Source organism: Convolutriloba macropyga, chromosome 14 (genome assembly GCF_964194025.1).
Source record: "Convolutriloba macropyga chromosome 14, txConMacr16.3, whole genome shotgun sequence".
In the NCBI taxonomy this organism is placed as follows: domain Eukaryota; kingdom Metazoa; phylum Xenacoelomorpha; order Acoela; family Convolutidae; genus Convolutriloba; species Convolutriloba macropyga.
Window position 1 is genome coordinate 11,991,461 of NC_134481.1, and position 23,803 is coordinate 12,015,263.

The following is a 23,803-nucleotide window of genomic DNA, read 5'->3' on the forward strand; positions in this document are numbered from 1 at the left end:
TATGATGTCCATAGACTAAATATTGTGTTTTCTGAGTTAAGTTTATGCTTTTTATGACTCCGACGAATTTTTTTGTAAATTTGTAATCAATTCGAGAGTTTTGCGGCCTTTGACTCTCTTTTTTAGTCTTATGACTGAGTCTAATTAATCAAATGTCTAATTCGGTATCTAAGAATTGTACTATTCACAAAATATTCGGATACTATTAAAAATATTTTTGTTTTTTTCTGTTTTTTTATGTTTGTTTCAGACCGAAATGATTTCAGATAACAAATCGAATTTTGACTGGTCAAATTTACGTGCAAGTGAATGCCAATGAGCATATATGACGATTTCAAGAAATATTTTAGTTTTTGGCTTCAGCATCAATTGCGTGAATTTGCTTTGAGTTTTTGACAAGTCACATATCACTTAAACGGCGTTAAATGAAGGCGCAATTGATTCTATCTAATGTTTTTTGTGATTAAATTTTGACTTTTATACTTTTTGACTGTGTATGTTTCGTTTGTACGTATGTCTTTTTGGGATAATGACAAGTCTAAATGACTTCAAATGAAGGTTTAAAAGAAGCCATTGCAAAATTTCTGTTGATAGCTAATGGTTTTCATTTGCACTTTTTGTTTATTATTAGTCTGCCTGTTATTAATAAAGACAGTTCTCGTATCTTTTCTGGAGGAATGCAAGTCAATTGGTTTAGTTTAGTTTTTATCTGATGCTATTTTGACCTTTATTTTCACAAATTTTACATAAAAAAAACAGATATTGAATTTTGCTTGGAGGTTATGCTTGTTGCCTTTTTCAATTTATTGTTGGTCTTTTGTCTTACTTTCGTTAATGGCAGGTACTAACTATCATTTCGAGATCACTACTCGAAAGTGCTAAATTAACAACACACCGGTTTCATTGATTTTTCCAAGAGCTAATTTTAGTGAGATAATTGCCAATTTTTTGTTCTGACCCCATTTTGTGGGAGGGAGGAACTATATACTCAAATGTTTTTTTTGTTCTGTGAATTTTGACCGATCGATATATTCATCGTTGAGAATTGTGAGTGGTATCATTAGAAAGCTCGTCCAGCGTAGAATTTGAAAATAAAAGTTTTTTTGAATTTCGTGTTTTGCGAGGATATCTCGAGGTTTATACTTTTGTGTGAACCTATGAAATTTGGCATGATTTTGTTCAGTTTTAGCGTTATTTTTTGTCCAAATTAAGATTTTTTCAACAAATTTTAGTTCAAAATTAGATTTTACGCATAAAACAAAACAATATTGTGTTTCTCGTGGACGAAAGGCAAAAGAAGGCTAGTTTTGGTATCATAGGCACGTTTATTATGAAAAAAAAATCGAATTCTTTTTGAGAGCCGTTTTTTAACAGATTTTGATTTTTTTTTGTTTTTAAGTAAGTTAGAGAGTAGCCACTTTTCATATCAAAGTTCCATTACTAATAGTTCTCATTTACAGTCAAATGAAGTCTAATGAGCAAATATTTAGTGTTCAAGGAATCGCTCATATTTTTTTATGGCTTCGAGTCTGAGTTTTCGTAATTTTTAATGATGTCATTTTTTTGAGATTTTTATAATTTTTTGTAGTCCTATAGAATAGACTCCTTGACTAAAATTGCGATAGGTTTCTTCAGGAGTTTTAAGTGAACCTATCTAGTGTGTTGAGTTGACAGCTAATGGCTATTAAGACCTTAAAAATAGTTTTTCGAAGAAAATTATTTCAACATTAACCGATCCTAAACTTTTAAATTTTATGTGAACTTTGAGGTCAGTTCCACTAATGACAGAACTGTTTTGCTGTTTACATCTGTTTAGCTGTTTGCAGAGAAGAGCGTTTTAACGGCTTCGAAATTTTCTTCTCGCACTCTTCTGAATTTTTGGTTTTTGCCTGTATTTGTCGTTTTTGTAGTCATATGACTCATTGCGATGATTTATTGATGACTTGTGAACGACAGATGACATTGTCATCCCATCAAGGCGTAATGTAGCGTATTGATTATTTTCCATTGAAAGCTGTTGAATTTAATGGCTTCGATACTAAGGATTTTCTTAAAAGTTTGTTGGTTTTAATATGTTTGTTCATATTTGTTGAAATTTTTGAGGTCACATTTATACAGACAAAAAAAATCCGCTTGCTGATAAAAATTTGAAAAAAAAACGTTTCACTATGAATTATTTTTTAATGGCTTTGACACTTCTCACTCTCAAAATTTTTTTATTTTGCCGTTTTTGCGTTTTCTTTGTTTTTTACATTGTCGTGAGAAATTTTCTAAATATTGAGATGTTTCTTTAGCTTCCAGTTGATGATTGAATGAACTTATTTTATGTTGTCACATTAGAGCTAATAGTTTGAAGTTCATGATATTATTTGTTTCCAAAAATTTTACTTTTTAAGCTTTTCAATTTTTCTTTTTGTCCTTTCGTATTATATTGTTGCCATTGAAAGTTCCCATCCCCTTTTTAGGTTACCCTTTTTAACGTATCTATTGATATTATGTCATGACTGATGCTGTGTTTGTTGAACAACATGGGTTTTCATAAAAACTTTGTGAGTGGTCATTATTTGTATTTCTTTTTCTCTTCTTTTAGCACATTACCTTTAGCTGATGATTTTAATGGCTTCAGTACTTTGTTTTCGTAAAATGTTTGTAAGTTTTTGAGTGCTTCGGCATCTTTAGTCCGGTTCTATTGCTTAGTCTAAACAAAATCTTGCCCTATTGGTTTTTTAAACATTTTTTGTAACTTTATCAAGAACTTTTTAACTAAAAGTTAATGTTTTTTTTAGATTTTGAAATTGTTTGGTTTAAAAAATAATGATAGATTTGTGAACTTCACCTCCTTATTTCCTCTTTTTGCCCTTGTTCTCTAGTCTTATCAAGTACAAGTCCCATCTGCTTTGCAGCTTAAAAAGTTTAAATTTGTGTTTTATCTGATTGTATTTAGATTTGGTACTAGGTGTTTTTAAATTTGGATGTTGAGTTTTTGCAGTAAAAAGTGTTTTTATTTTTGCTTAATTTGTTGCTGTTTGTTTTCTTGTAGTCTTATTAATGACAGATCTTGGGAGCGTTCTAATGCCGCATGGCATCATGTAATTCATTTAGTAGATTGCGTATGTAACGAATTTTTAAAACTCAAAAACTTATTTTTGAACATCTCTTCATTTGGTTGACAACTAAGTCAGGAATGTAGATGAGCTCTTGTCGGAACATTATGTGCAAGCGCATATTACCGAGCCTCCTTGTTTTTCTATCAATTTCCCCTATATTTTAAATTCATAGCTTGTTTTAGTTTAATGTTAGACTTTCTTTTCATTGACAAAACAGAAGATATGCAGATTATGAGGGCAGTAGACTAAGCTTGGCTCTCTCAAATGAAGGCAGAAACTTTCAAGACTTTACGCTCAAGAGAGAATATTTGAAAAATCGTTATAATGAGAAATGGGCCTAATCTCCCCTGTGGTTTTGTTTTGAAATATTTCTTGAAAATTGATGTGAAGCATTTGTCGTAATTGTATTCGATACAAGCAGAACATCTAAAAACTATATAGCTGTCTAATTTTTTAGAATAATTTTGTATTTTTTCCAGAGGTTAGAGGTATCTGAAAACAGGTGGTCTGAAAAAGACTACTAAAAGAGAATAAAAACGATAATTCTGTTCACATCTTTCAAAGAATTTCTGAAGAACATTATAACCTACAAAAGCAATAATTAGAAAGTCCCCCTCCCTCCCTCCCTCCCCCTCCCCCCCCCCCAAGAAAACTTTCACACTCATCCGCCCACAAAAAACGCTGGCCGCTTTTTTTTCTATATAAAAACTCATAATTTGTACTTGTGGTTCATCAAAACATCACTGAGCTCAAAACAGAATAGAGTTTTGTTTTTTCTCCGGATATTAGCTCCTTTACTAATAATAGTATCAAAAAACAACCAGCCAGTAATGTTTTGTTTTAGACCAGGAACATTGAAGGACACAAACAGCTGAACTCCCTCGACGTCTTTTAGAGGCAAAAATAGATGCAGAATGCGACTCTGTTTACTCTTTACCAAATAAGCGCATATTACTCAACAAAATCACTCAATGTGACTGGAATTCAACCCAGATTATCAAAAGATTAGCCCCGGCTTAAGTCCGGATGTTTACATTCTCTTTGTTCTCCTATAACCGTGTTCTCTAAATTACATTTCGTTCCCTATTTTATCCCTCTAACAACGACAAAAACATGCGGTTTATTTTTTTTTTACCAGACTTCAATTTGCTGACTAAATTTTAAACTGCTTTAGCGGCCATTTTTGACCAATTTTTGTACGTTTGTAATCTTTTGCAGCTTTTGTTGTTTAAATCAAGAATTATCGTTTACATCGTTTGCAACTTTAAAGAAACCTGATTAGTTGAAGACTTATTCTAAGAGTTATTTGAGCTCAAAAGCGTTTTGAACGATCATCGAGGTCAAATTAATTGATAGGTATAAAACTATTTCTTATCGCTGACTTAATTGCAGCGGTTGCTTATTGACCTGAAAGTGTGAAATTTCTTGTTCAAAGAAGCCTTTTTAAACAGGTCGGTAAACTATCGATCTTTGATCAAATTTGTCACCCTAGCTGCTTGTATTTAAACATCCTTTAGTTTGTCCCAAAATCCAATAAACACACATTCAAAATGACGCTTAGTAATCTAAGCCCTAAAATGTTGCCCAGAGCAAGCTCAAGTTACACCTTTTATTTATCAGTCATTTTACTAGTTATAACTTTGTTATTAACTCAAACAAACCCCGTTAGCGCTAACTCGACCGTGAGTGAAGATTGCACAACCAGTGACGGGGGGTGCACAAAAGACAAAGATGGGATTATTTTACCCGTTTGGCGGCCCTTCGACCCGACGTCAGGGCAGAAAGTGCTTAGGGGGGCTGTGTATTTATTGGCTCTGTGTTATATGTTTCTGGGAGTAGCGATTGTAGCTGACAAATTCATGGCGGCTATCGAAGTGATCACTTCAAAGGTAAGAGAACTTTAAAACCCAATTTTTTCCTCTAAACCAGTTTACGGGAAATTTAGAACCCAATTTTTCCCTTAACCTAATATAAAACTGCTGTATTAGTAGAATTCATACCTGTAATGACCATCTAATTATTTTGTACGAAAAGTCATGAAAAAGTTAGAGATTATAGGTGTGTTGATTTCTGATAAGTTGCATTATAAGTTTATGTACATCTTAGAACATAAAAATTTGTCTTCCAGGGGACTTACTGCCTTGACTCGAGCTCTTGCGTCTGAGTGCTGGGAAAACGGGTCTAATGGACTAGGATTTATATTCGATCTTTTATAGAGATTCAAAAGATTTAAAATGCTAATGCGAGAAGACTCTAAGTTGGGTCAACTAAGTAGGGCAATAAAAATTAGAAAAATGTGTTAATAACTGGTCATTAGCTTGGATAATTTTTTTTCATTGCCCTGGTTTTTAACTTTGAGGGAAACGATAATGCATGCGCAAATATTCCATTTTTTTAGAATTTGAAAAAAGAAAATTTGCAAAAAAGGATGCTTGAGAAGGCGCATTCATCCCCTTATTATCGTATAGCAAAAGTATTGAGGTGTGTCGCACATATTCAGGGTCTCTCCGACTCAGTCTCGAACTCAAGTCAATATTGTCGCTTAATTTCGAATTTTGCCAACTGTACTCGCTGAGCCACGATACCATGACTTGCCTTAGTATTGATATCAATTTATTAACAACTGTATACGGAAAGCTCTCATAAGGGGTTCAGTTGGCAGTTTTTAGGGACTCACCGAGACAAGTTTTTTACGAAATGTCCCCTACACAGGTTTATAGGCATCACATTGAATACAGCCGAGTTGTCTTGGGAATTTTGGATCTTTTCCGATTGTGCCCCCAGTACGTTATAGAGCCTCAAGTTAAAGAGCACGTGTCATTACAACGTCAATCATCAACTAAAAATATGACACGAGCGTCTAGTGGTGCAAATAATACGCACCAAATAAGCTTTGGTCACAAAGGGAAAAGATCGGAAATTTCCCTTTGTTTCCATCACTATAAATGCATTTTGTGAGATTTTTGCACTATATTTGTGAGACCCCTTTTTGCCCGATCGAAAAGTGATAACAATTAATTCATATCGAAAGTAATCTCTAGAACGCTGGTCCAATGGATCAGATGCAATTTCGATGAACTGTTTAACGGGACAAGGGCACTTCAGGAACTTTTACGTAAGACCAATAGAAAACGAGAAGTAGAGAAATACACGGCTTCACAAATGGAAACCGGTAAGATATCAAGCGCTTTTAGACGCTTGTCGGATGATGCATCAGGTGATGTCTTATCCATATAAGATAAACTGAGTATCAAAGGGAACACAGAAGTACTCCAGATCTTACGCAAAAAGCAGTCAATCAGTCGAGAAGCAGATCCTAAGTACGTAATATCTGACTTGAGAAAACGTGATTTACCCTTCCACCCATCCATTTTGGAAAAAAATGGGGGAATGCACAGCTATATCAAGGACAAAGGAATAGCATTAATTGAGCTGTTCATGCGCTTCGTCGGGGCTTTTTCGATAAAATTACAGAAGCCAGGGCTTCCATGATGAAGTTAGAAATTTTATCGCTGCCAAGGACGCATTCAACAGTCTCAACAGAAGCCTTGCCTTCAAAACAACGCAAACATTTGCCAATCGATTTGTGCAGCAGTTAAAATTAGTATACGACGCTATCAGACCTCTTCATAAAAAAACTAATTGAAGTCTGAAGGAGGCGCAGTCCAGGGGGACCTGATAGCATTGCAAATGTACGATGTAGCTTCTATTGCACACATAGATCATTCGAATATCGAAATATCACCCATAAATGGTAGGCCGATGACGGCAATGCTGCTGATACACTTCACTCTTTGAAAGTTGTACTGGAACGGCTCAGTGAACATGTAAACACCTTTGGATACAACCTAACGAACTATTAACCAATTGCAAAACCCAATCGAAATCTGTAGAGAAAACTAAAAAGCGTTTGTGTGGTCAAGATGTTGACTTGATTGAATGTCATCTTCTGACTTGAGAAATCGTGATTTACCCTTCCACCCATCCATTTTGGAAAAAAATGGGGAATTCACAGCTATATCAAGGACAAAGGAATAGCATTAATTGAGCTGTTCATGCGCTTCGTCGGGGCTTTTTCGATAAAATTACAGAAGCCAGGGCTTCCAGGATGAAGTTAGAAATTTTATCGCTGCCAAGGACGCATTCAACAGTCTCAACAGAAGCCTTGCCTTCAAAACAACGCAAACATTTGCCAATCGATTTGTGCAGCAGTTAAAATTAGTATACGACGCTATCAGACCTCTTCATAAAAAAAACTAATTGAAGTCTGAAGGAGGCGCAGTCCAGGGGGACCTGATAGCATTGCAAATGTACGATGTAGCTTCTATTGCACACATAGATCATTCGAATATCGAAATATCACCCATAAATGGTAGGCCGATGACGGCAATGCTGCTGATACACTTCACTCTTTGAAAGTTGTACTGGAACGGCTCAGTGAACATGTAAACACCTTTGGATACAACCTAACGAACTCTTAACCAATTGCAAAACCCAATCGACATCTGTAGAGAGAACTAAAAAGCGTTTGTGTGGTCAAGATGTTGACTTGATTGAATGTCATCGTGTTTTAGGATTCGCAATAAGCTCAAGTCATTGTTGCGAACAATTCCTGAAAGAAAAATCGGACAAATTTTTGATCCTACTACTAGCATACACAGATGTCTATAAGTCTTACACAAATAGAGTCAAAAATCTATTCGTCTCTTTGCGTGAACGATGCCAGATTCCGCCAAGCTACTTCAAGACGCAGAATACATATCCCTTCATTGCTGGACTATCCTTCCTTCCACGACAAATATAGAAATATCATTTGTGTCTTCTACTGAGAAAAAGTGGCCCAAATTTGTTATTACCCGAAGACAGGGCAGACGAGTTTCTGTTCAGCAAAGATCTGTTCAACTCTGTGAACATTATTATGAGTATAGTGCTGCAAATCCGGTTGTTTTGCACAAACAGATGCTTTCATAAATCACAGAGAGAAACAGCTACATGGTCACGAAAAATAAACGAAATAAATCATGGATAAAAATGATTCTCTAGATCTCGCAAAGGAAAGCGGAGCGTCGTGTTGACTGAATGCGCCTTTGTTGAAATGTTACAAGTTTGATCTATCCAAGAGAGAATTTAGAGATGGCTTTTCCCTCATATACGAAAGGTAACTTGTGAAAAAAAGTGGCTCTTCCCACATCAGCATTACGATATACGCAATTCATTTACCATCTTGGTTGATGAAGTATGATGATGTCGAAGTGGAACGTTTTCTTCAGACTTTGCATGTGAAATGTTTGCTAAAAAATTATCAAAACTGATTAATGACGACGCTCGATTAGTTGTCAAAGCCAATGGGCTCTTTGGTTCGCGCTTCAATAACATACATTTTTTGACGTAAAACTGTTGAGTCGGTTTGCTAGGATTTGCCCTAAAAACATACCGGGTTCATATAAATATCACAAGAGCATCCAAAAAATGTAGTTTGAACAAAGAGTAATCGAAGTCGAGAAGGCCACCTTCTGTCCATTGCTCTTCTCATGCACCAGGACAAAACTTAGTTTCATGCTCCTGTGCAGCTCCATACACTGCTTCCGTCCCCCAAGTTCAATGCGCCGGGTCGCGTTGTTGTAGCTTCCATTGGATTTATTGTAGAATGGGGGCAGTTGTTGTCTTAAATCGCCTTATAAACAATTCAAATCTAGATTTAAAATCATATTTTAAACCTTTTCTTATATCTACAGTCCTCATATACTCTTGCAGTCCTCATATATTTTCATCTACCCAACGGACGTTTCGCTTTGCTGGCAAATCTGATAGCAGTAAGAAAAGGCGTACGATATACAGCAGTGTTTTAGTCGCCAAGAGAATTGATTGTATAGATTGACTTAAGTTTTTACCAACATGCAGTAGCTTTACAAGAAATCGGCTTTGCCTTAGTTTAATAGGTTCTCGATAATGATGACATTAGTTGACTACTGACGTGTTCGTTTTGTGTCTCGCTTCAACTCATCTCGGTATAATATTTAATTTTTGCGTTAATGTAGTTATTTAGCTCTTATTCTCTGGAAAACAATAGTTATAAAACTACATTAGCACGAACTACTAGTCACAAACTAATCGTTCCATACTTTCGGACTTATTTGTCTTCAAGAACAATTGCTATGCTACAACGAAAACATCAGCAACGAAAATCGACAACAAATTTTAAAACTCTATTTCAATTGTTTTTTAACGATAAGTGAATGATTGTTAGTTTGACTGCCCGAAACACTGCCCGAGCCATATTGTCTAGTTAATGTAGAAAAAGAAAATACGCAAATACAAATCGTAAATGCAATTTGGGTTTTATGACCTTTATCAGGAAAAACTCGGCAATGTGATAAAGCCCATCTCCTGAGAAGCAACTCAAAATTAGAGGCACTACGATTTACATAAGTGTAGAAATTGTAAAAAAAAATTGCACAATTTCTGTTCATGTAATTTTTTTTTGAAACTTAGGAATGATTCATCTTCTCACTTATATGCATATTTTTGGAAACTGACGATTTATTATGTGCGTTCCCGTGGTCTTTGAAGTCGGAAAGGTAACGTAAGAATCTGTTTGATATAATTAGTTTGTTCATATATTCATAACTTTGCATATGGGCTCAAAATTATCCTTGATAAGTAATTACATTCAGCAAATAAAACAACAGCATTGGTAATCTTAACGACTTTTTGATCTCATTATGCGGTCTGGCGCTTTACAATCTGAAAAAAAAATGGGAATCGAAGGAAAAGTAGGGAAAAATACTGGCGCCTTTCATCATATTTGGTGTTAAAATATCAAACTCAGCGGGCGTGAATAACTTTTGGAAAATATGAGAAAGTGAAAAAAAAGATTAAAAGGTACATTTTTCATGCACCCTGAGGAGAAATTTCTTTGAGCTCCGTTTGGAACTATAAAAATGGTATTTGATGAACCCAGCCTCCTCCCCCTCCCCCCGCACCTCACCCCATTTGAAGGCTGTCACGATTTCTCCCCCTCATAAATCAAACCCTTCCTGCTTTACCCCCCCCCCCCCCCCCATCCATCCCCTCGTTTAGTGAAAGGTTTCTATAATTGTAATACTATGGCGGAAATTGAACCTTCAGTTTTCTGTTAGGTAAAATTATTCAACAATAGCGACGCGAAGGCCGTAAACATCTCGTGGTAGTCTAGACCGGATGTATTGGAAATATAAATTACACCCCGCTTTGAAATTCAATTCTCATATTTTATTTTGGTAAAGGTCGGGCAAGTGTGAAAAGAAAAGATATCAAAAGGTTCATTTTTAAATGGAGGCAAAAAAGATGAAATACTTTTTATGTCTGCTAAGGTATTTTTCAAAGTCGGCATTCAAGCATGCAGTCACATTGAATCTATACCTTTATCTTTGTTTTGTCTAAATTGTGGAAAAGATAAACAACATTGCTAAAATTTTCATCAAGCCGACAAAAAGATAATAAAACATGATGTTTACTTTAAGGATTTTCTATCAATAAAGAAGAAAGGAGCCGCGAAATTCTTTTTGATTGTTAAAAAATTTTTGTTCATTTTATCCCTAAAATCATTTTTGAAAAAAAAATGATAATCCAAATAACTAAAGGATTTTAAGGAAGCATCCAGTTCTGGCCAACTGTTGTGTAAATTTTAGATAATGGAGTGAAAAGAAATAAAATAAAAGCGTGTCATTAATGAAGTCTTAAAAATCGGCGAAGTGGCACAATATGCACTAATTTACTTGGGGGTAAAACTATGATTGTTTAGAAGAAATTGGTTCGTAAAAGTTGCTGACAAGTCTCAAATTATGACTAGTCATTTTTAATTTCGCAACGTTTTGAATGAGTTGTTAATTGCTCTTGAACGAAGTTCATAGCAATTATTGTAAACGTGTTGGTCTTTTTTTATGCCAACTTTTCGCTGGACCATTTTGCGTTTTTCTTCTAGAACATTCTTTGACTTCTCAAGTGACTTTTTTACGGTTGCAGTATAGCAACAACAAGGGTTTGATAGCCGAGTGGTCAGTGCATTAGGTTATGGATCGGGAGGTCAGCGGTCATTTTTTTTTCTACCCGCCTGTCGTTCGATAGCAATTCTTCCGACATTAGTCGGTTTATGTTTTCAACTGTTTTTGAACTGATATATCAGCGACATTTTGACACTACAAAACAGCCGGAAGAATTTCGAAACCTACTCAAAGTCGTCTGCATCGAAAAAAAACAGCCTTTCAAATAAATAGTATCTAGTGGCTGAAAAAATCGAGAGGAAAGGACCCTAATTAAAACAACAAATAAAACAAATAACCAAAAATTCAATTAACTCCCCAAAAAATTACGCAAATTCATTTACTTTTTTAATTAGTACAAGCACACATGTAAACAAAAAACTTTCGTTCTTGCAATTAAAACAAGCAAGTGCCCGTACATTATTTTACAATCTCGAAAGCTCACCATAATTATACAGTTTTGCTAAGCATTTCCTCTAATTGTCTTTTTTGCTGCTTCTGCTGGTCAATTTACTACAAAATTTGAGTGAAAAAATGTACTTTCAATAAATTTAGTCAAACTGTTTCCGTTTTGGGTCAAATTTCTACTATGACATGCTCTTTTGTTCCGACCCCTGTGGAGGGGGAACAAACTATATACTCAAATGGCTTTTTTTGTTCAGTCAATTTTGGCCGATCGATATATTCATCGTAGAGAGTTGAGACTGGTATCATTAGAATGCTTGTCCAGCGTAGAATATGGAATTAAAAAGATTTTTTTATTTTTCGTTTTTTACAGGGAGTTATCAAGGTTTAAATTTTGAGAAAAAAAAAGTAAATTCCTATGAGACTTTTTTCACATTTTGACTAAATCTTCGCCAATTTTGCAAAAATTTGTTAAATTTTTTTTGGAAAGTGTTGTTGATTTTTGTTTGTAAAGCTTTATTGTAGGCTGTTTTTATTATTTTTTTGTCAAAAATTTTGGCTAAGTTTTTCAAAATTAAGACTTTTTCATCAAAAACAGCACGAAATAAGTTACTTTAGTCCAGTTTGATTAAATTTACAGGAAATACAGACCCAAACACCACTAACACAATCTTTGTAGACTCAAAATGGGGATTTTATTTACTTCAAATTCCGTTGAGAGTGCTCTGTAACTAAAACTTTGCCGGTTTTTGCTAAATTTTTCAATTGATTATCAAAAACGCAGCATCTATTTTTGAGTTTTTAACTAATAAAATATCAATATCTAGAACATTCGAATAATTAAGTGTTCCTAACGGACAAACAGCATTAGCAGGGCTAGTTTTGGACCAATCTTGGACTGGTATAATCCAAAAGTAATTCGAATTGTAATCAGTCGGTCTTTTTTAATTTAAAAAAATCGATCTTTTCTACATTAATTAAATAACAGAACTTTTCAAACCAAAGCTCACTAATGAAAGGTCTAATTGGATTCCTAAATAGCTCCACATTGTTTTATTTAATTGATTACTTGAAAGCTTATGGTCGTTTTGACTTTTAGAAGTATTTGATTTTTAAATAAATAATGACTTATTAAACTTTGCGTCTATTTTTCTATTAATTTTGGTGAATTGTTGCTTATTGTCAGCAATGAAAGAATGCTTCTTCTTTCTATTGAAATCAAATGCAATCTTCATTGCGGTTTTACGCCTTAAGTTATGGTTTTCTGGCTTTGATATTACTAGATTTCACATTTTTTTAAAAAATTTACGGTATTTGCCCATTTTTCACGTTTTCTAGTTTTGTCACATTATCACATTATTGACAATTCGTATATAGCATTTTTGGCTTTTCAAATAATGCACAATTGATAATATTAAAATCCTTGAAGATAGATTATGATTTTAACGGCTTCGACACTACTTTCTTGAAGAATTTTTTTGAATTTTAAAATTTTTGTCTTTAACTGTACTTTTTACTTTCTCTTTTTAGTCGTATGAAAATTCCACTACAGTGACTCGATTTAGTTGGTTTTTCAGGGAAGCATAGATGATCCGATTTTCTGATATTAGTAGATAGCTGATGGGTTTCATGACTCTGAAAACGATTGTTTTATAAATTAAAAAAAACTTAACTTCGCAATTTTGCTCCTTTTTTGTCTGTTTGTTATCTAGTCTCGTTAATTACAAGCCAAATATGACATTAATGTTGTCAAAGGAAGGTTTCAAGAGGAACTGGTGTGATACAATCTAATGGTTTTAAAGAATTCGTTGACATTACTGGCTTCGACACGGAAAAAAAATAATTTTTGATTTTTGTAATGTTTGACGTCCTTTTTGTAGACGTAAGACATATTCTGGATATATCATTCTGTAATTAATGGCGTTCATGTCTTTGGATTCATTTTTTTCGAAACAGACAATGTGTTACTTACTTTTGCATTTTTTTTTCATGTTTATCTACATGTTACCTAGCTTCATTAATGAGAGGTTACAAAATACATCATCAGTGCTCGCAGAAATTGCAATCGAACATATTTTGATGGCCATAGTATGGCTTTACGGTTTCGAAAGTGTTTTCTGCCAAGTTTTAATTGGTTTTTTGTTTGTTGTCTATTTGTTGTTCTTTTTGTAACCGCATAAAAAATTGAATACTGGCAACTCTTAATTCCTTCTATAGAAGCATTGGTAATTATACACCTATGGGATAATTTAGTTGATTTCTAATGGTTTTCATTACTTTGAAATTATTTGTTTTAAAGAAATAAGCGAATTTTACAAATTTACTGTATTTGTTCATTATGGTCTAATTGTTACCAAGCCTTTTTATTGAGTAGTCCCATATCTTTTCTGGTGTTTTAAAAGTTTTTTTGTTTAATATCAGTTTTATCTGACGCTATTTTGACTTTGTTATTAAGTTTTGTTTTTCAAAACGGACGTGAAATTTTTGATGTAATTAGTTTTTGTTGTTGTTGTTACCAAGCCTTTTTATTGAGTAGTCCCATATCTTTTCTGGTGATTTAAAAGTTTTTTTGTTTTATATCAGTTCTATCTGACGCTATTTTGACTTTGTTATTAAGTTTTGTTTTTTAAAATGGACATGACGTTTTTGATGTAATTAATTTTTGTTGTTGTTACCAGGCTTTTTTATTGAGTAGTCCCATATCTTTTCTGGTGATATAAAAGATATAAAAGTTTTTTTTAATATCAATTTTATCTGACGCTATTTTGACTTTGTTAGTAAGTTTTGTTTTTTAAAATGGACATGAAGGTTTTGATGTAATTAATTTTTGTTCGTTTTGTTACCAAGCGTTTTTATTGAGTAGTCCCGTAACTTTTCTGGTGATTTAAAAGTTTTTTTTGTTTAATATCAGCTTTATCTGACGCTACTTTGACTTTGCTGTTTAGTTTTGTTTTTTAAAACGGACATGAAGTTTTTGTTGTAATTAGTATTTGTTGTTATTGTTTGAGTAGTCTTTTTATTGAGTAGTCTTTTTATTGGGTAGTCCCATATCTTTTCTGCTGATTTAAATTTTTTTTGTTTAATATCAGTTTCATCTGACGCTATTTTGACTTTCTTATTATGTTTTGTTTTTTAAAACGGACATGAAGTTTTTGATGTAAGTAAATTTTGTTGTTGTTATTGTTTGATTTTGCTCTTCGTCTTGACTGGCTTTCTTACTATTTGCACATCTTATCAATCTAATGCACCATTATCTAATGCTCCACCACTGAGTTATTTGCTTTGGAGGCTATTTTTTTGTTCATACAACACATTTAAAAAAATATTTGAATTTTTGGGTCGTTCTATATTCCTCATTTGGTAGACAATCATGCGAAAATTGTGGATGAGCTGGGTCGGAACCATATGTGCAATTGCACATTACCGAGTCGCCTTGTTTGGTTTCATACCCAAGTTTTGTAAACTTGTTTGAGCTTATTTTGATGACGTTCGCTCAATTAGTTTAAAAGTTGCCAGTTTTTCGTCTGAAAAGGCCGTTAATCATGCATGATTTTTATGTAAAAGCTGATTATTTAAGCTGAAATCCTGATGTTTCTTTATGGCAGATATCTCTTAAACTTTCCATTATTTCAAAACATTTGCTAATCCATCTTGTATCGAGATCAAAAAAATTAGAATGGAAATTTATCGCTTTGCTTAGAAACGCTGATGAATTCAATCGCAGAATTGAGAATTGAGGCTGTACAATAGGCCATTGCTTTCATAAAACGAAGCGTGGCAAATTTATTTTCAATTTATATGCGGCAATGATTGTGTTCCTGTTTAAATTTTTCAGTCCCTATACGATAAATAGAGATCATTTTAGGCTGATTATGTTATCTGAAACATAAACTATAACAGTTAGATCTCAATAATTCTGTGGTGAAATTTTGACCCTTATTTTGTAGGAGAAAGAGGTCGTATATACAAACCCCGACACAGGTGAGAAAACAGTGATCAACGTTCGAATATGGAACGAAACGGTGTCCAATTTAACCCTTATGGCCCTTGGTTCATCGGCACCCGAAATATTGCTTTCTGTGATCGAAATTGTAGGCAACAATTTTCAAGCGGGCGATCTTGGACCGGGCACAATAGTCGGATCGGCAGCCTTCAACCTATTTTGTATCATCGCGATTTGTGTCGTGGTAATTCCGAACGGCGAAATTCGTAGAATTGAACATTTAAGAGTGTTTGTCTGCACCGCCACGTTTAGCGTATTCGCTTATATCTGGTTATATCTAATAATCTCGGTTATAACTCCCGATCGAGTCGACGTTTGGGAAGCGTTGGTCACTTTTGCGTTTTTCCCAGTTTTGGTTATAATCGCGTACGTCGCTGATAAACGGTACATTCACCGAATTATTTTCGGAAAAAGGTATTATGCCGAAAAAGCGGATGCCGGGGAAAATGATGTGGAATTAGCCGAAAGAAACGGCGCCGACAACAATACCCACACGAATAGAAAGTATGAACAAATGGACAAAAATTCGAATCACGCATCGGCTACAAAGCTTAGCAACCCAAGTTTGGTATCACACACTGCGCAAGAAGAGCACAAACGAGCTTACATAAAGAAACTGGAGGAGTTACGTAACGAGCATCCTGATTGGTCGGATTCAAAAATATCGCAGCAAGCCGCGCTGGAAATTTTAGCCAACCAGAAAAAGAGCCGGGCTTATTACCGGGTAGCTACGACCCGAAAAATGACTGGAGGTGGAAATGTTGTGAAGAAAAGCTTGGAAAAACGATCTCAAGCTAGAGAACATGAATTGAATGTCCTCATTGAGGATACTGAGAACTTTAACAGGGTTGCTTTTGATCCCCCAAATTATACGGTTATGGAAAACGTTGGATCTTTTGAACTGAATGTTCAGCGCATAGCTATTGATAAAAATTCGAATTTCGATTATTACACTTTTGTTGATTACAAGACTATTGATGGAACCGCTAAGAAAGAAACGGACTATGAGTATCAAGAGGAAACTTTAGTTTTTGCACCAAAAGAAGAATCCAAAACAATAACTGTTAAAATTATCGACGACGAAGATTTTGAAGAAGACGAACACTTCAAGGTCATTTTGACAGGTATCCGCAACTCACGTGAAGAAAATGGTACGAATGATAAGGATCTGGACTGTCAATTAAGCGAGAAATTCCGGGAAGCTTTAGTTACGATTTTGGACGATGATCACCAAGGCGTTTTTTCATTCGATACCGAATTGGTTCAGGTCCATGAGAACTTGTTAGAGGCCGAGTTGAAAGTTACCCGGCTAACGGGCGCCCGGGGTGAAATCCACGTACCATTCCAGACCATTGAGGCCTCGGCGAGGGATAAAACCGACTTCACAATGACAACTGGAAATGTCATTTTTCCCGACAACCAAACCGAAGCTACTATTAAAATACCAATTGTGGACAAGGAAGAATATTCGAGAAAAGAAATTTTTGGAGTCGAGCTCGGAATTCCGAAGAGAGTGAAGTCTAAAGAGGGTGTAGGAGCAGTCGTGTACGAAGACGATTTTGAGACTAACGAGGCAAAGTTAAGCGATAGTCAGAAAATTGCCTTAAAAGGACGACCAAAACTGGGAAACTTGGGCAAATGTTGGGTGACTATTATTCCGAGCAAAGAAATGAAACAGGTTTGAAAGAATTTTCAATTTAGTATATCAGACACATTAGTTCACTAAACAATCGAGGTAATGTTGGTTAATATTTTTTTCACTTTAGCATGCTGGCAAAAAATAAGTATTCAATTTTTTCTGGCTCTTACTAATCGCTTATTTGAAAACTTAACTCGCGCAGATCTATTATATTAATACAAATTGACTTAGCGCGGCAAATTTTCAACTGTTTTTCAACAAACATAAGTTTATGTGGTGTTTCAGTACGATTTAATTATTTGAGAATACTCTGCAAGTGCGTAGTTACACTCATGCAAATGCTGGAATCGATTAAGCTCAAGTCGAAAAATTAAAAAAAGTGTTCTAAATAATTGTGCCCAAATATTGACAAATTTGACAAAAATGTTGAAACCTCTATTTTTAACATTTATATTGAGATGATGCTAAAACTTAATCGTGCAAAATCTTTTTACTAAATGATTTTGGTCATGCCAATTATCAATTGAAATGAAATTGTCTCCACAGTTTTAAAGCATAATCCTGCAATTCGTTTTTCATCATCAATTAGTAAGCCGAGGGGGTTTTGCATGCAATTAGTTGCCAATTAGATTTTTGATTGCCCTCGAAGGAAGTTTTAAACAATTATTATAAACGTGCGTGTCTTTTTTAAGCAAAATTTTATACAAAAGTTTAATGACCGTTTTGTTCTAGAACATTTGATTTCAATTCTCGCGTGACTTTTTCACGCTTGACTTCTTGATTTTTGCGTCACCTAAGTCACTTTTATTCGCAAATTATGTCTGTTGCTAAAAATAAATGCGATTGTCTAAGGTTTACTATCACAGCTGATAACCGATTGATTAATGCTTTAAACTATTACGCCAGAGGTTTATGAGTTCAAATCTTTCAGTGTACGGAATTCTGACACCCATAAAAAAGTAAGGACAGTTCCCTCTGAATCAAATTGCCCCGCCTGTCAATCGAGAGCAATGAATCCAACGTTAGTTGGTTTAAGTGTGTTCCTTTTTGTTAATTTGCCCCGTTGCGAAGACTTGTATGGCATAAGAAGCGCGGGTATATAAGAACTTAGATAAGAACTTCATTTGAAAATTTCGGTTAAATATGCTTTTGCACTGATAAATTGATTTTTCTGACAAATAAACAAATAAGTTCGATTTACTTTGTTTTAATTTTGCGATCACCCAACTTATCTGAAAATGCCAATTACATTTCTGTGAAACAAATTTGCTTTTTACGATTTACAAGAGCTTCTTTAGTTTTGTTTTTCTTAGCTATATGTATCGATTTTGTACACTCAATTTTCATTTTTTGTTGTTATTTTATTTTTGGCTGCTATTTAAAGTTTTAACTTAAAAATGCGAATTTGGACAATTTTTGTTGTCATAAATCATGCTTAAATTTGTATAGATAATTTACATATTTGTATGACGAAGGGTATCATGCAAAATTTTGCAGAATTATGTAGGGAAATCTTGCAAAAGAATGCATCGCCTTGCAAGACTCTTGTAAAATAACCATTCGACTTTATCAAAAAAGAACCGATATCAACGTGATATCAACCGTGTACAAAAAAGAACCGATATCAACGATATAAATCATGATAAGCGAAATTAAATTTTTCAAAGCAGATTCCACTGGAAACAAAAAGAGAAAATTGTGATATGGAAGTTAAAGGCGTGTTGAATTGATTCAAGTCAGAACTGCTGCCTATTTTTCATTGCCAATTTTTCAATAAAACCGCACTTGATTTCCAATATTATTTTTTATGACAATGATAAAGCAGAAAATAATTAAATGTACTATTCTAGAAAAGCGTCATCAATTAAAATCTTTAAATTTTCACCATTGTAAGCCTTCATAAGATAATAGATCTATGCAATACTCTATTAATAATTGCTAAATTCCAAACATTTTTTAAATTATGTGTTCATTGTCTTTTTTGGCTCTCAAATGTGGTCCCTATCTTCTTAGTTTCTCAGATCTCCCTTTCCCAGAGAAAAATTTCCCGGCTTTAGATAACACCCGGTTTCGATAACACCCGGTTTCTTACAAACCCATTGAATTTTCTTACAAACCCATTGAATTTTGTCGCTCAATGAGAGGAGTAACATGTGATAACTTTTCGTCTCACCCATTGAGAAGAGAGAGCGATTGAAAGTCACGCTTTATTGAAGTACCAAAAGAAGAGATAATAAATCGCTGTTTAACTCGGTGGTGGTCACGCAAGCCGATAGGCAAGCAAGCCGAATTTTGAAAATGAGATCAAGTAAGCCGAAAAATTAAATTTTGGGATATCCGTATTTTAAGTTGCCCCTGGCGGGCGCAAGCGTCGCGGCTTCGCCGTAATAAAAGGCCCGCGGTTTTCGGATTACATCCCTCAGCGGATGAGAGGCATGGCCATGGAAAGCGGTCCGCTGAGGCCCGTACCCACTAGATGTCTGAAAAATTGACGTATTTTTGTTTCTTTGGTGCAATGGAATACATTATGCACTATAATACTACGCGCAGTATTGATTGTAACGGCTAACAATGTATTTTTTCTGATAGATTACATAACTATTACATTACTTTCGGCTTGCTTTTCTGTCGGCTTACTTTTACTTCGGCTTCCTTTGCGTTAGCCGTTTAACTCGGGTCTGATCAAGCAACACCATTTTAGATTCTGGATAAATTAAATGAACCCCCTAGTGCCATAGTAAATCGGAACCCTAGTGCCATACTGATTTCCCGAACCCTAGTGCCATAGTAAATCAGTACTGAAACATTGCATTCCAATTGTATATCGTCGGCCCAGTACTGTATCAGTGTATTCTAAGAGTATATTGCTACTCATGATGTACAGTATAAGTCTCATAAGTACTTTTTTCTGAAAATAGATTTTTTACTATGATTTTTTGTCTGAACAGTGTAAAAAGTGACATGATCGTAATCTGTCCATAGTAAAAACACAGACTGAGAAATACTATGATTCAGCGCTGATTTACAATGTTACTATGATTCGGGTTGTGTATTGTATAGGTCGTTGATCAGTTGATGAAAGATACGAATATGGGTCAAGTGTTGAGTAGTAACAGCTGGAAGGATCAATTCATTGAGGCTATAACCATCTCTGCCTCTGGCGATGATGATGACGACAATGCTGCCAATGATGACGCTGGTACCATCAAACATTTCATTTATTTTCCATTATTTTTTTATTACATTATTTCGACTCCCTTCACAAAAAGGACTACTTTGTAGCAAAATTTAATGATTGTGATGAAATCTCGTCAATTTAGTGACAGTGAGAAATGTTGCCTGATAGAAATAAAATTTATTGTCAGGTTTTAACACAAACAAAGAACTGTTTATGTCATGACAAGTGTACAGACTTGTTTACATTTAGATCAGCCAAGACATAAATTTATCATTATAAACATAGATTTCCCTGATGATGGGAAGATTCAAATCTTGAAGGATAAACCATATCTTACAAGATTCTTGCAAGATATGAATCGTCGCAAAAATACGAAAATTAGAGTCATTGTTCTAACGCTCATCTTAAAACCAGTTTAATAATTGTTCACGGCTCTAATCCAAAGAAAAAATCCAAGTCGGATTTAAAATCTAGAACGATTACGAATTCTGCAGTTATTGGTATGACGTTTTTTGCTAAAACAAATTAAAACCATTTAAAAACAATTTTAGGATCTGCAAAATTTGGAAGAAGTTAAAGAGACTTTTTTAAATAAAAAAAAGCTCTGGAAGATGAAATATTGTAAGAATCCTGCGAGAGGGAAATTTGCCAAAACAGTCTGAGATTGACGGGGAGAAGACTGACTACTTCTAGATGAGCAACAACCAATGAAATCACAATAGACTTGATGATTTAGATCCTTAGTTTCGTATTTGAAAGGATCTTTGTTTTTCAGAAGATGTCGACAGCGTCCCAAAGTCCCCATCGGTCCTCGACTACATCATGCACTTCCTCACTCTCTTCTGGAAAGTCATATTCGCCTTCGTGCCCCCCACTGATATCCTTGGCGGGTACGCATGCTTTGTGGTGTCTATCATCGCGATCGGGTTCATGACCGCGATCATCGGAGACCTCGCGAGTCACTTCGGATGCACGGTCGGACTCAAAGATGCTGTAACTGCAATCTCACTGGTTGCTCTGGGAACAAGTTTGCCAGACACCTTTGCATCCAAAACCGCAGCTTGTGGCGACGAACACGCGGATGCTTCTGTTGGCAACGTCACCGGATCCAATGCTGTCAACGTCTTCCTAGGAATCGGCGTGGCCTGGACTGTCGCCGCGATTTACCACGAGATCAAAGGAACCCCGGGCGGGTTCAAAGTGGATCCGGGCACTTTGGGTTTCTCAGTGACTGTATTCTGCGTGCTTGCAGTTATTTGCATAGCTACTCTGTTTTTGAGGCGTTTTATAAAGAGTATAGGAGCAGAGTTGGGAGGACCTACGGTTCCAAAATACATCACTGCGTTGTTTTTCTTTTCACTCTGGCTCACTTATCTAGTGCTCTCCTCGCTCGTGTCTTACTGTGTGATTGAAGGGTTCTAAAAACCCAATTACAATAATAATTTGAATCTTTTTTATCCCTAACCTCATTCCAAATTTTTTTTCTCTCAGAACCCCTCAGCCATCTACCCCCACTAGCCGCGAAGAACTGTCTTTGTTTTAAGCTGTTGTGATGCAAACTTCTGTTTTATTTTGTGCCTATATTAGTTTTATGAAGACCAGTTAGAGAACTATCCGTTGTAAGTATTTTTGACCTCTATTTGAGGCTTTCAAGTATCTAAAGAGATAATGGCGATACGGCTGATAGGGCACAGGTGTGGGGTTGATGAGGGTGGGGAGGGAAGGGGGCATTTCCCAGGCTACATTTGATCTCAATTGGTTCAAGAAAGCAAAACTTTAACAAATCCTTTCTTATTATTTCGGGGAAAGTTGAAAATTCTCTGACAGATATTTTGTAATTTATCTCGAATGCTCATTCATCAATATGAATTGTTTTAATATGAAAGATAATTTAAAACGTCTGTTTGTACAACTTTAAATTCTATTTTGTGAAATTTGACCTCTTAACCGCAAACAACTGGCTTCAAATTTATTAAAAATCATTAATGAAAATTCAATTATTTTAAGTTACATTGAGAAATTGTAACGTTGTTTGCTTCTAAATTTCTCAGTAAATTTTTTTTCAATGCACTAATTTTCTTCTATTGCACTATATTTTTCATTTTTGAAAATAAAAGATTTAATGCTACTGAATAAGATATTTGCAATTTTCATAGCTTATTACATAAAATAAATGATAGAAATGCACATTATGTAAATATTAGAGTGCTTCATTTTCAAAGAATTAAATTTTTGATATTTTGTATTTTTCTATTTTATTGGTCAAATTTTAGTGACATTTTTGCTGTTGCTGTGGCAAGCTGGTCTTGTATAACATATATTAGATATTTCAGCGACCTCTTCAAGTGAGAAGAAATTATATATATTTTCGAGAGGCAACTTTGTTCAGATGACCTTTAAAGCGCGCGAACTTTAACCGGGGAGAGGTGACTGAAACATAAGAACAATGCCAAATCCATAGAGAGAAATGTTTCAATACTGTTCACACGCTTATTCATTGTTGCAGCTAATGAAGACTGAAGAAAAGTAGAATTTTAAAAATTAATTAAATTGGATAGTTGCATTAATTAATGCAGTTTCTTGCAGTTCTTTCATATAATTACAAACTTTCCAAATTATGTTCTATTAGATTCCGAGAAGTGATCTGATAAAAGACCTTGTCTTTTCTCTTCACAAATTTTAGCTTACTTCTTTTTCTGTGACAGTCTGCCTCTTACTTAAAGAAAAGTTCTAAAAATTACAAGTTTTGGATAATTTTTATTAAATTATTCACCGAAAGTTTCTTTTTATTTCTTAAAAGATTGTTATTATGAGATTGCCGGAACGCTTGAGTGAAATTCTAAACCGATAACTACCTTCTTCCACCGTCGACGTATCTAATAACTGAGGTAATATCATTTAGAAGAAAATGTAATACAGCCTAATTGGTGATTGATTTCAGAAAATTCCCTTTCGACCCGAATGGTGGATCAGGCATACAATTAGCAGTTATGCATTTACCCATGGCACTGTTCACAAGCACAATTAGGTCTTTGAATTTGCCCTCATTTAGCCAGTAGTAAAATTCCTAAGAAAAAAAATTTCAGGCTAATTACATGCTCTAAATGGCAGAGCTGGGTCAAATTCATCCGTGAATGTACTTATTACAAAAAATAATCCTTTTTATGAGGTATGGTAATTTATTTCCACGTTTTGATTAACTACAATACATGGTGGAAAATAGTTAAACAAAATGAAAAAGGCTGATAAAAAATGACACTTTCTTCAAACTAGGTTCAAACACCCCCTCAGCCATCTACCCCCACAAGCCTTAAGGAACTTCTGTTTTATGTTGTGCCTATATAGGGGTTGATGAGGGCGGGGGAGGAAAGGGGCTTTCCCCACCATACATTTGATCTTATTGTTTCCACAAAGCCAAATTTTAACAAATACATCGTTATTTTTTTGGGG

The 23,803-nt window shown here is 34.8% G+C and overlaps 1 protein-coding gene across 8 annotated transcripts in view; it reads left to right on the forward strand.

Moving 5' to 3' along the window:
- The window catches only part of LOC142353204 (sodium/calcium exchanger 1-like), a 115,682-nt gene extending 93,697 nt beyond the window's left edge, over nucleotides 1-21,985 (forward strand). For all 8 annotated transcript variants that reach the window (XM_075405430.1, XM_075405423.1, XM_075405429.1 and 5 more), the window contains exons 2-5: nucleotides 3,952-4,996; nucleotides 15,481-17,214; nucleotides 20,236-20,374; nucleotides 21,129-21,985. In XM_075405430.1, coding sequence (XP_075261545.1) covers nucleotides 4,658-4,996; nucleotides 15,481-17,214; nucleotides 20,236-20,374; nucleotides 21,129-21,775 — 2,859 coding nt within the window. In that variant the 5' untranslated portion in view covers nucleotides 3,952-4,657 and the 3' untranslated portion in view covers nucleotides 21,776-21,985. The remainder of the gene's footprint in view (nucleotides 1-3,951; nucleotides 4,997-15,480; nucleotides 17,215-20,235; nucleotides 20,375-21,128) is intronic.
- Nucleotides 21,986-23,803: the final 1,818 nt, after the last annotated feature.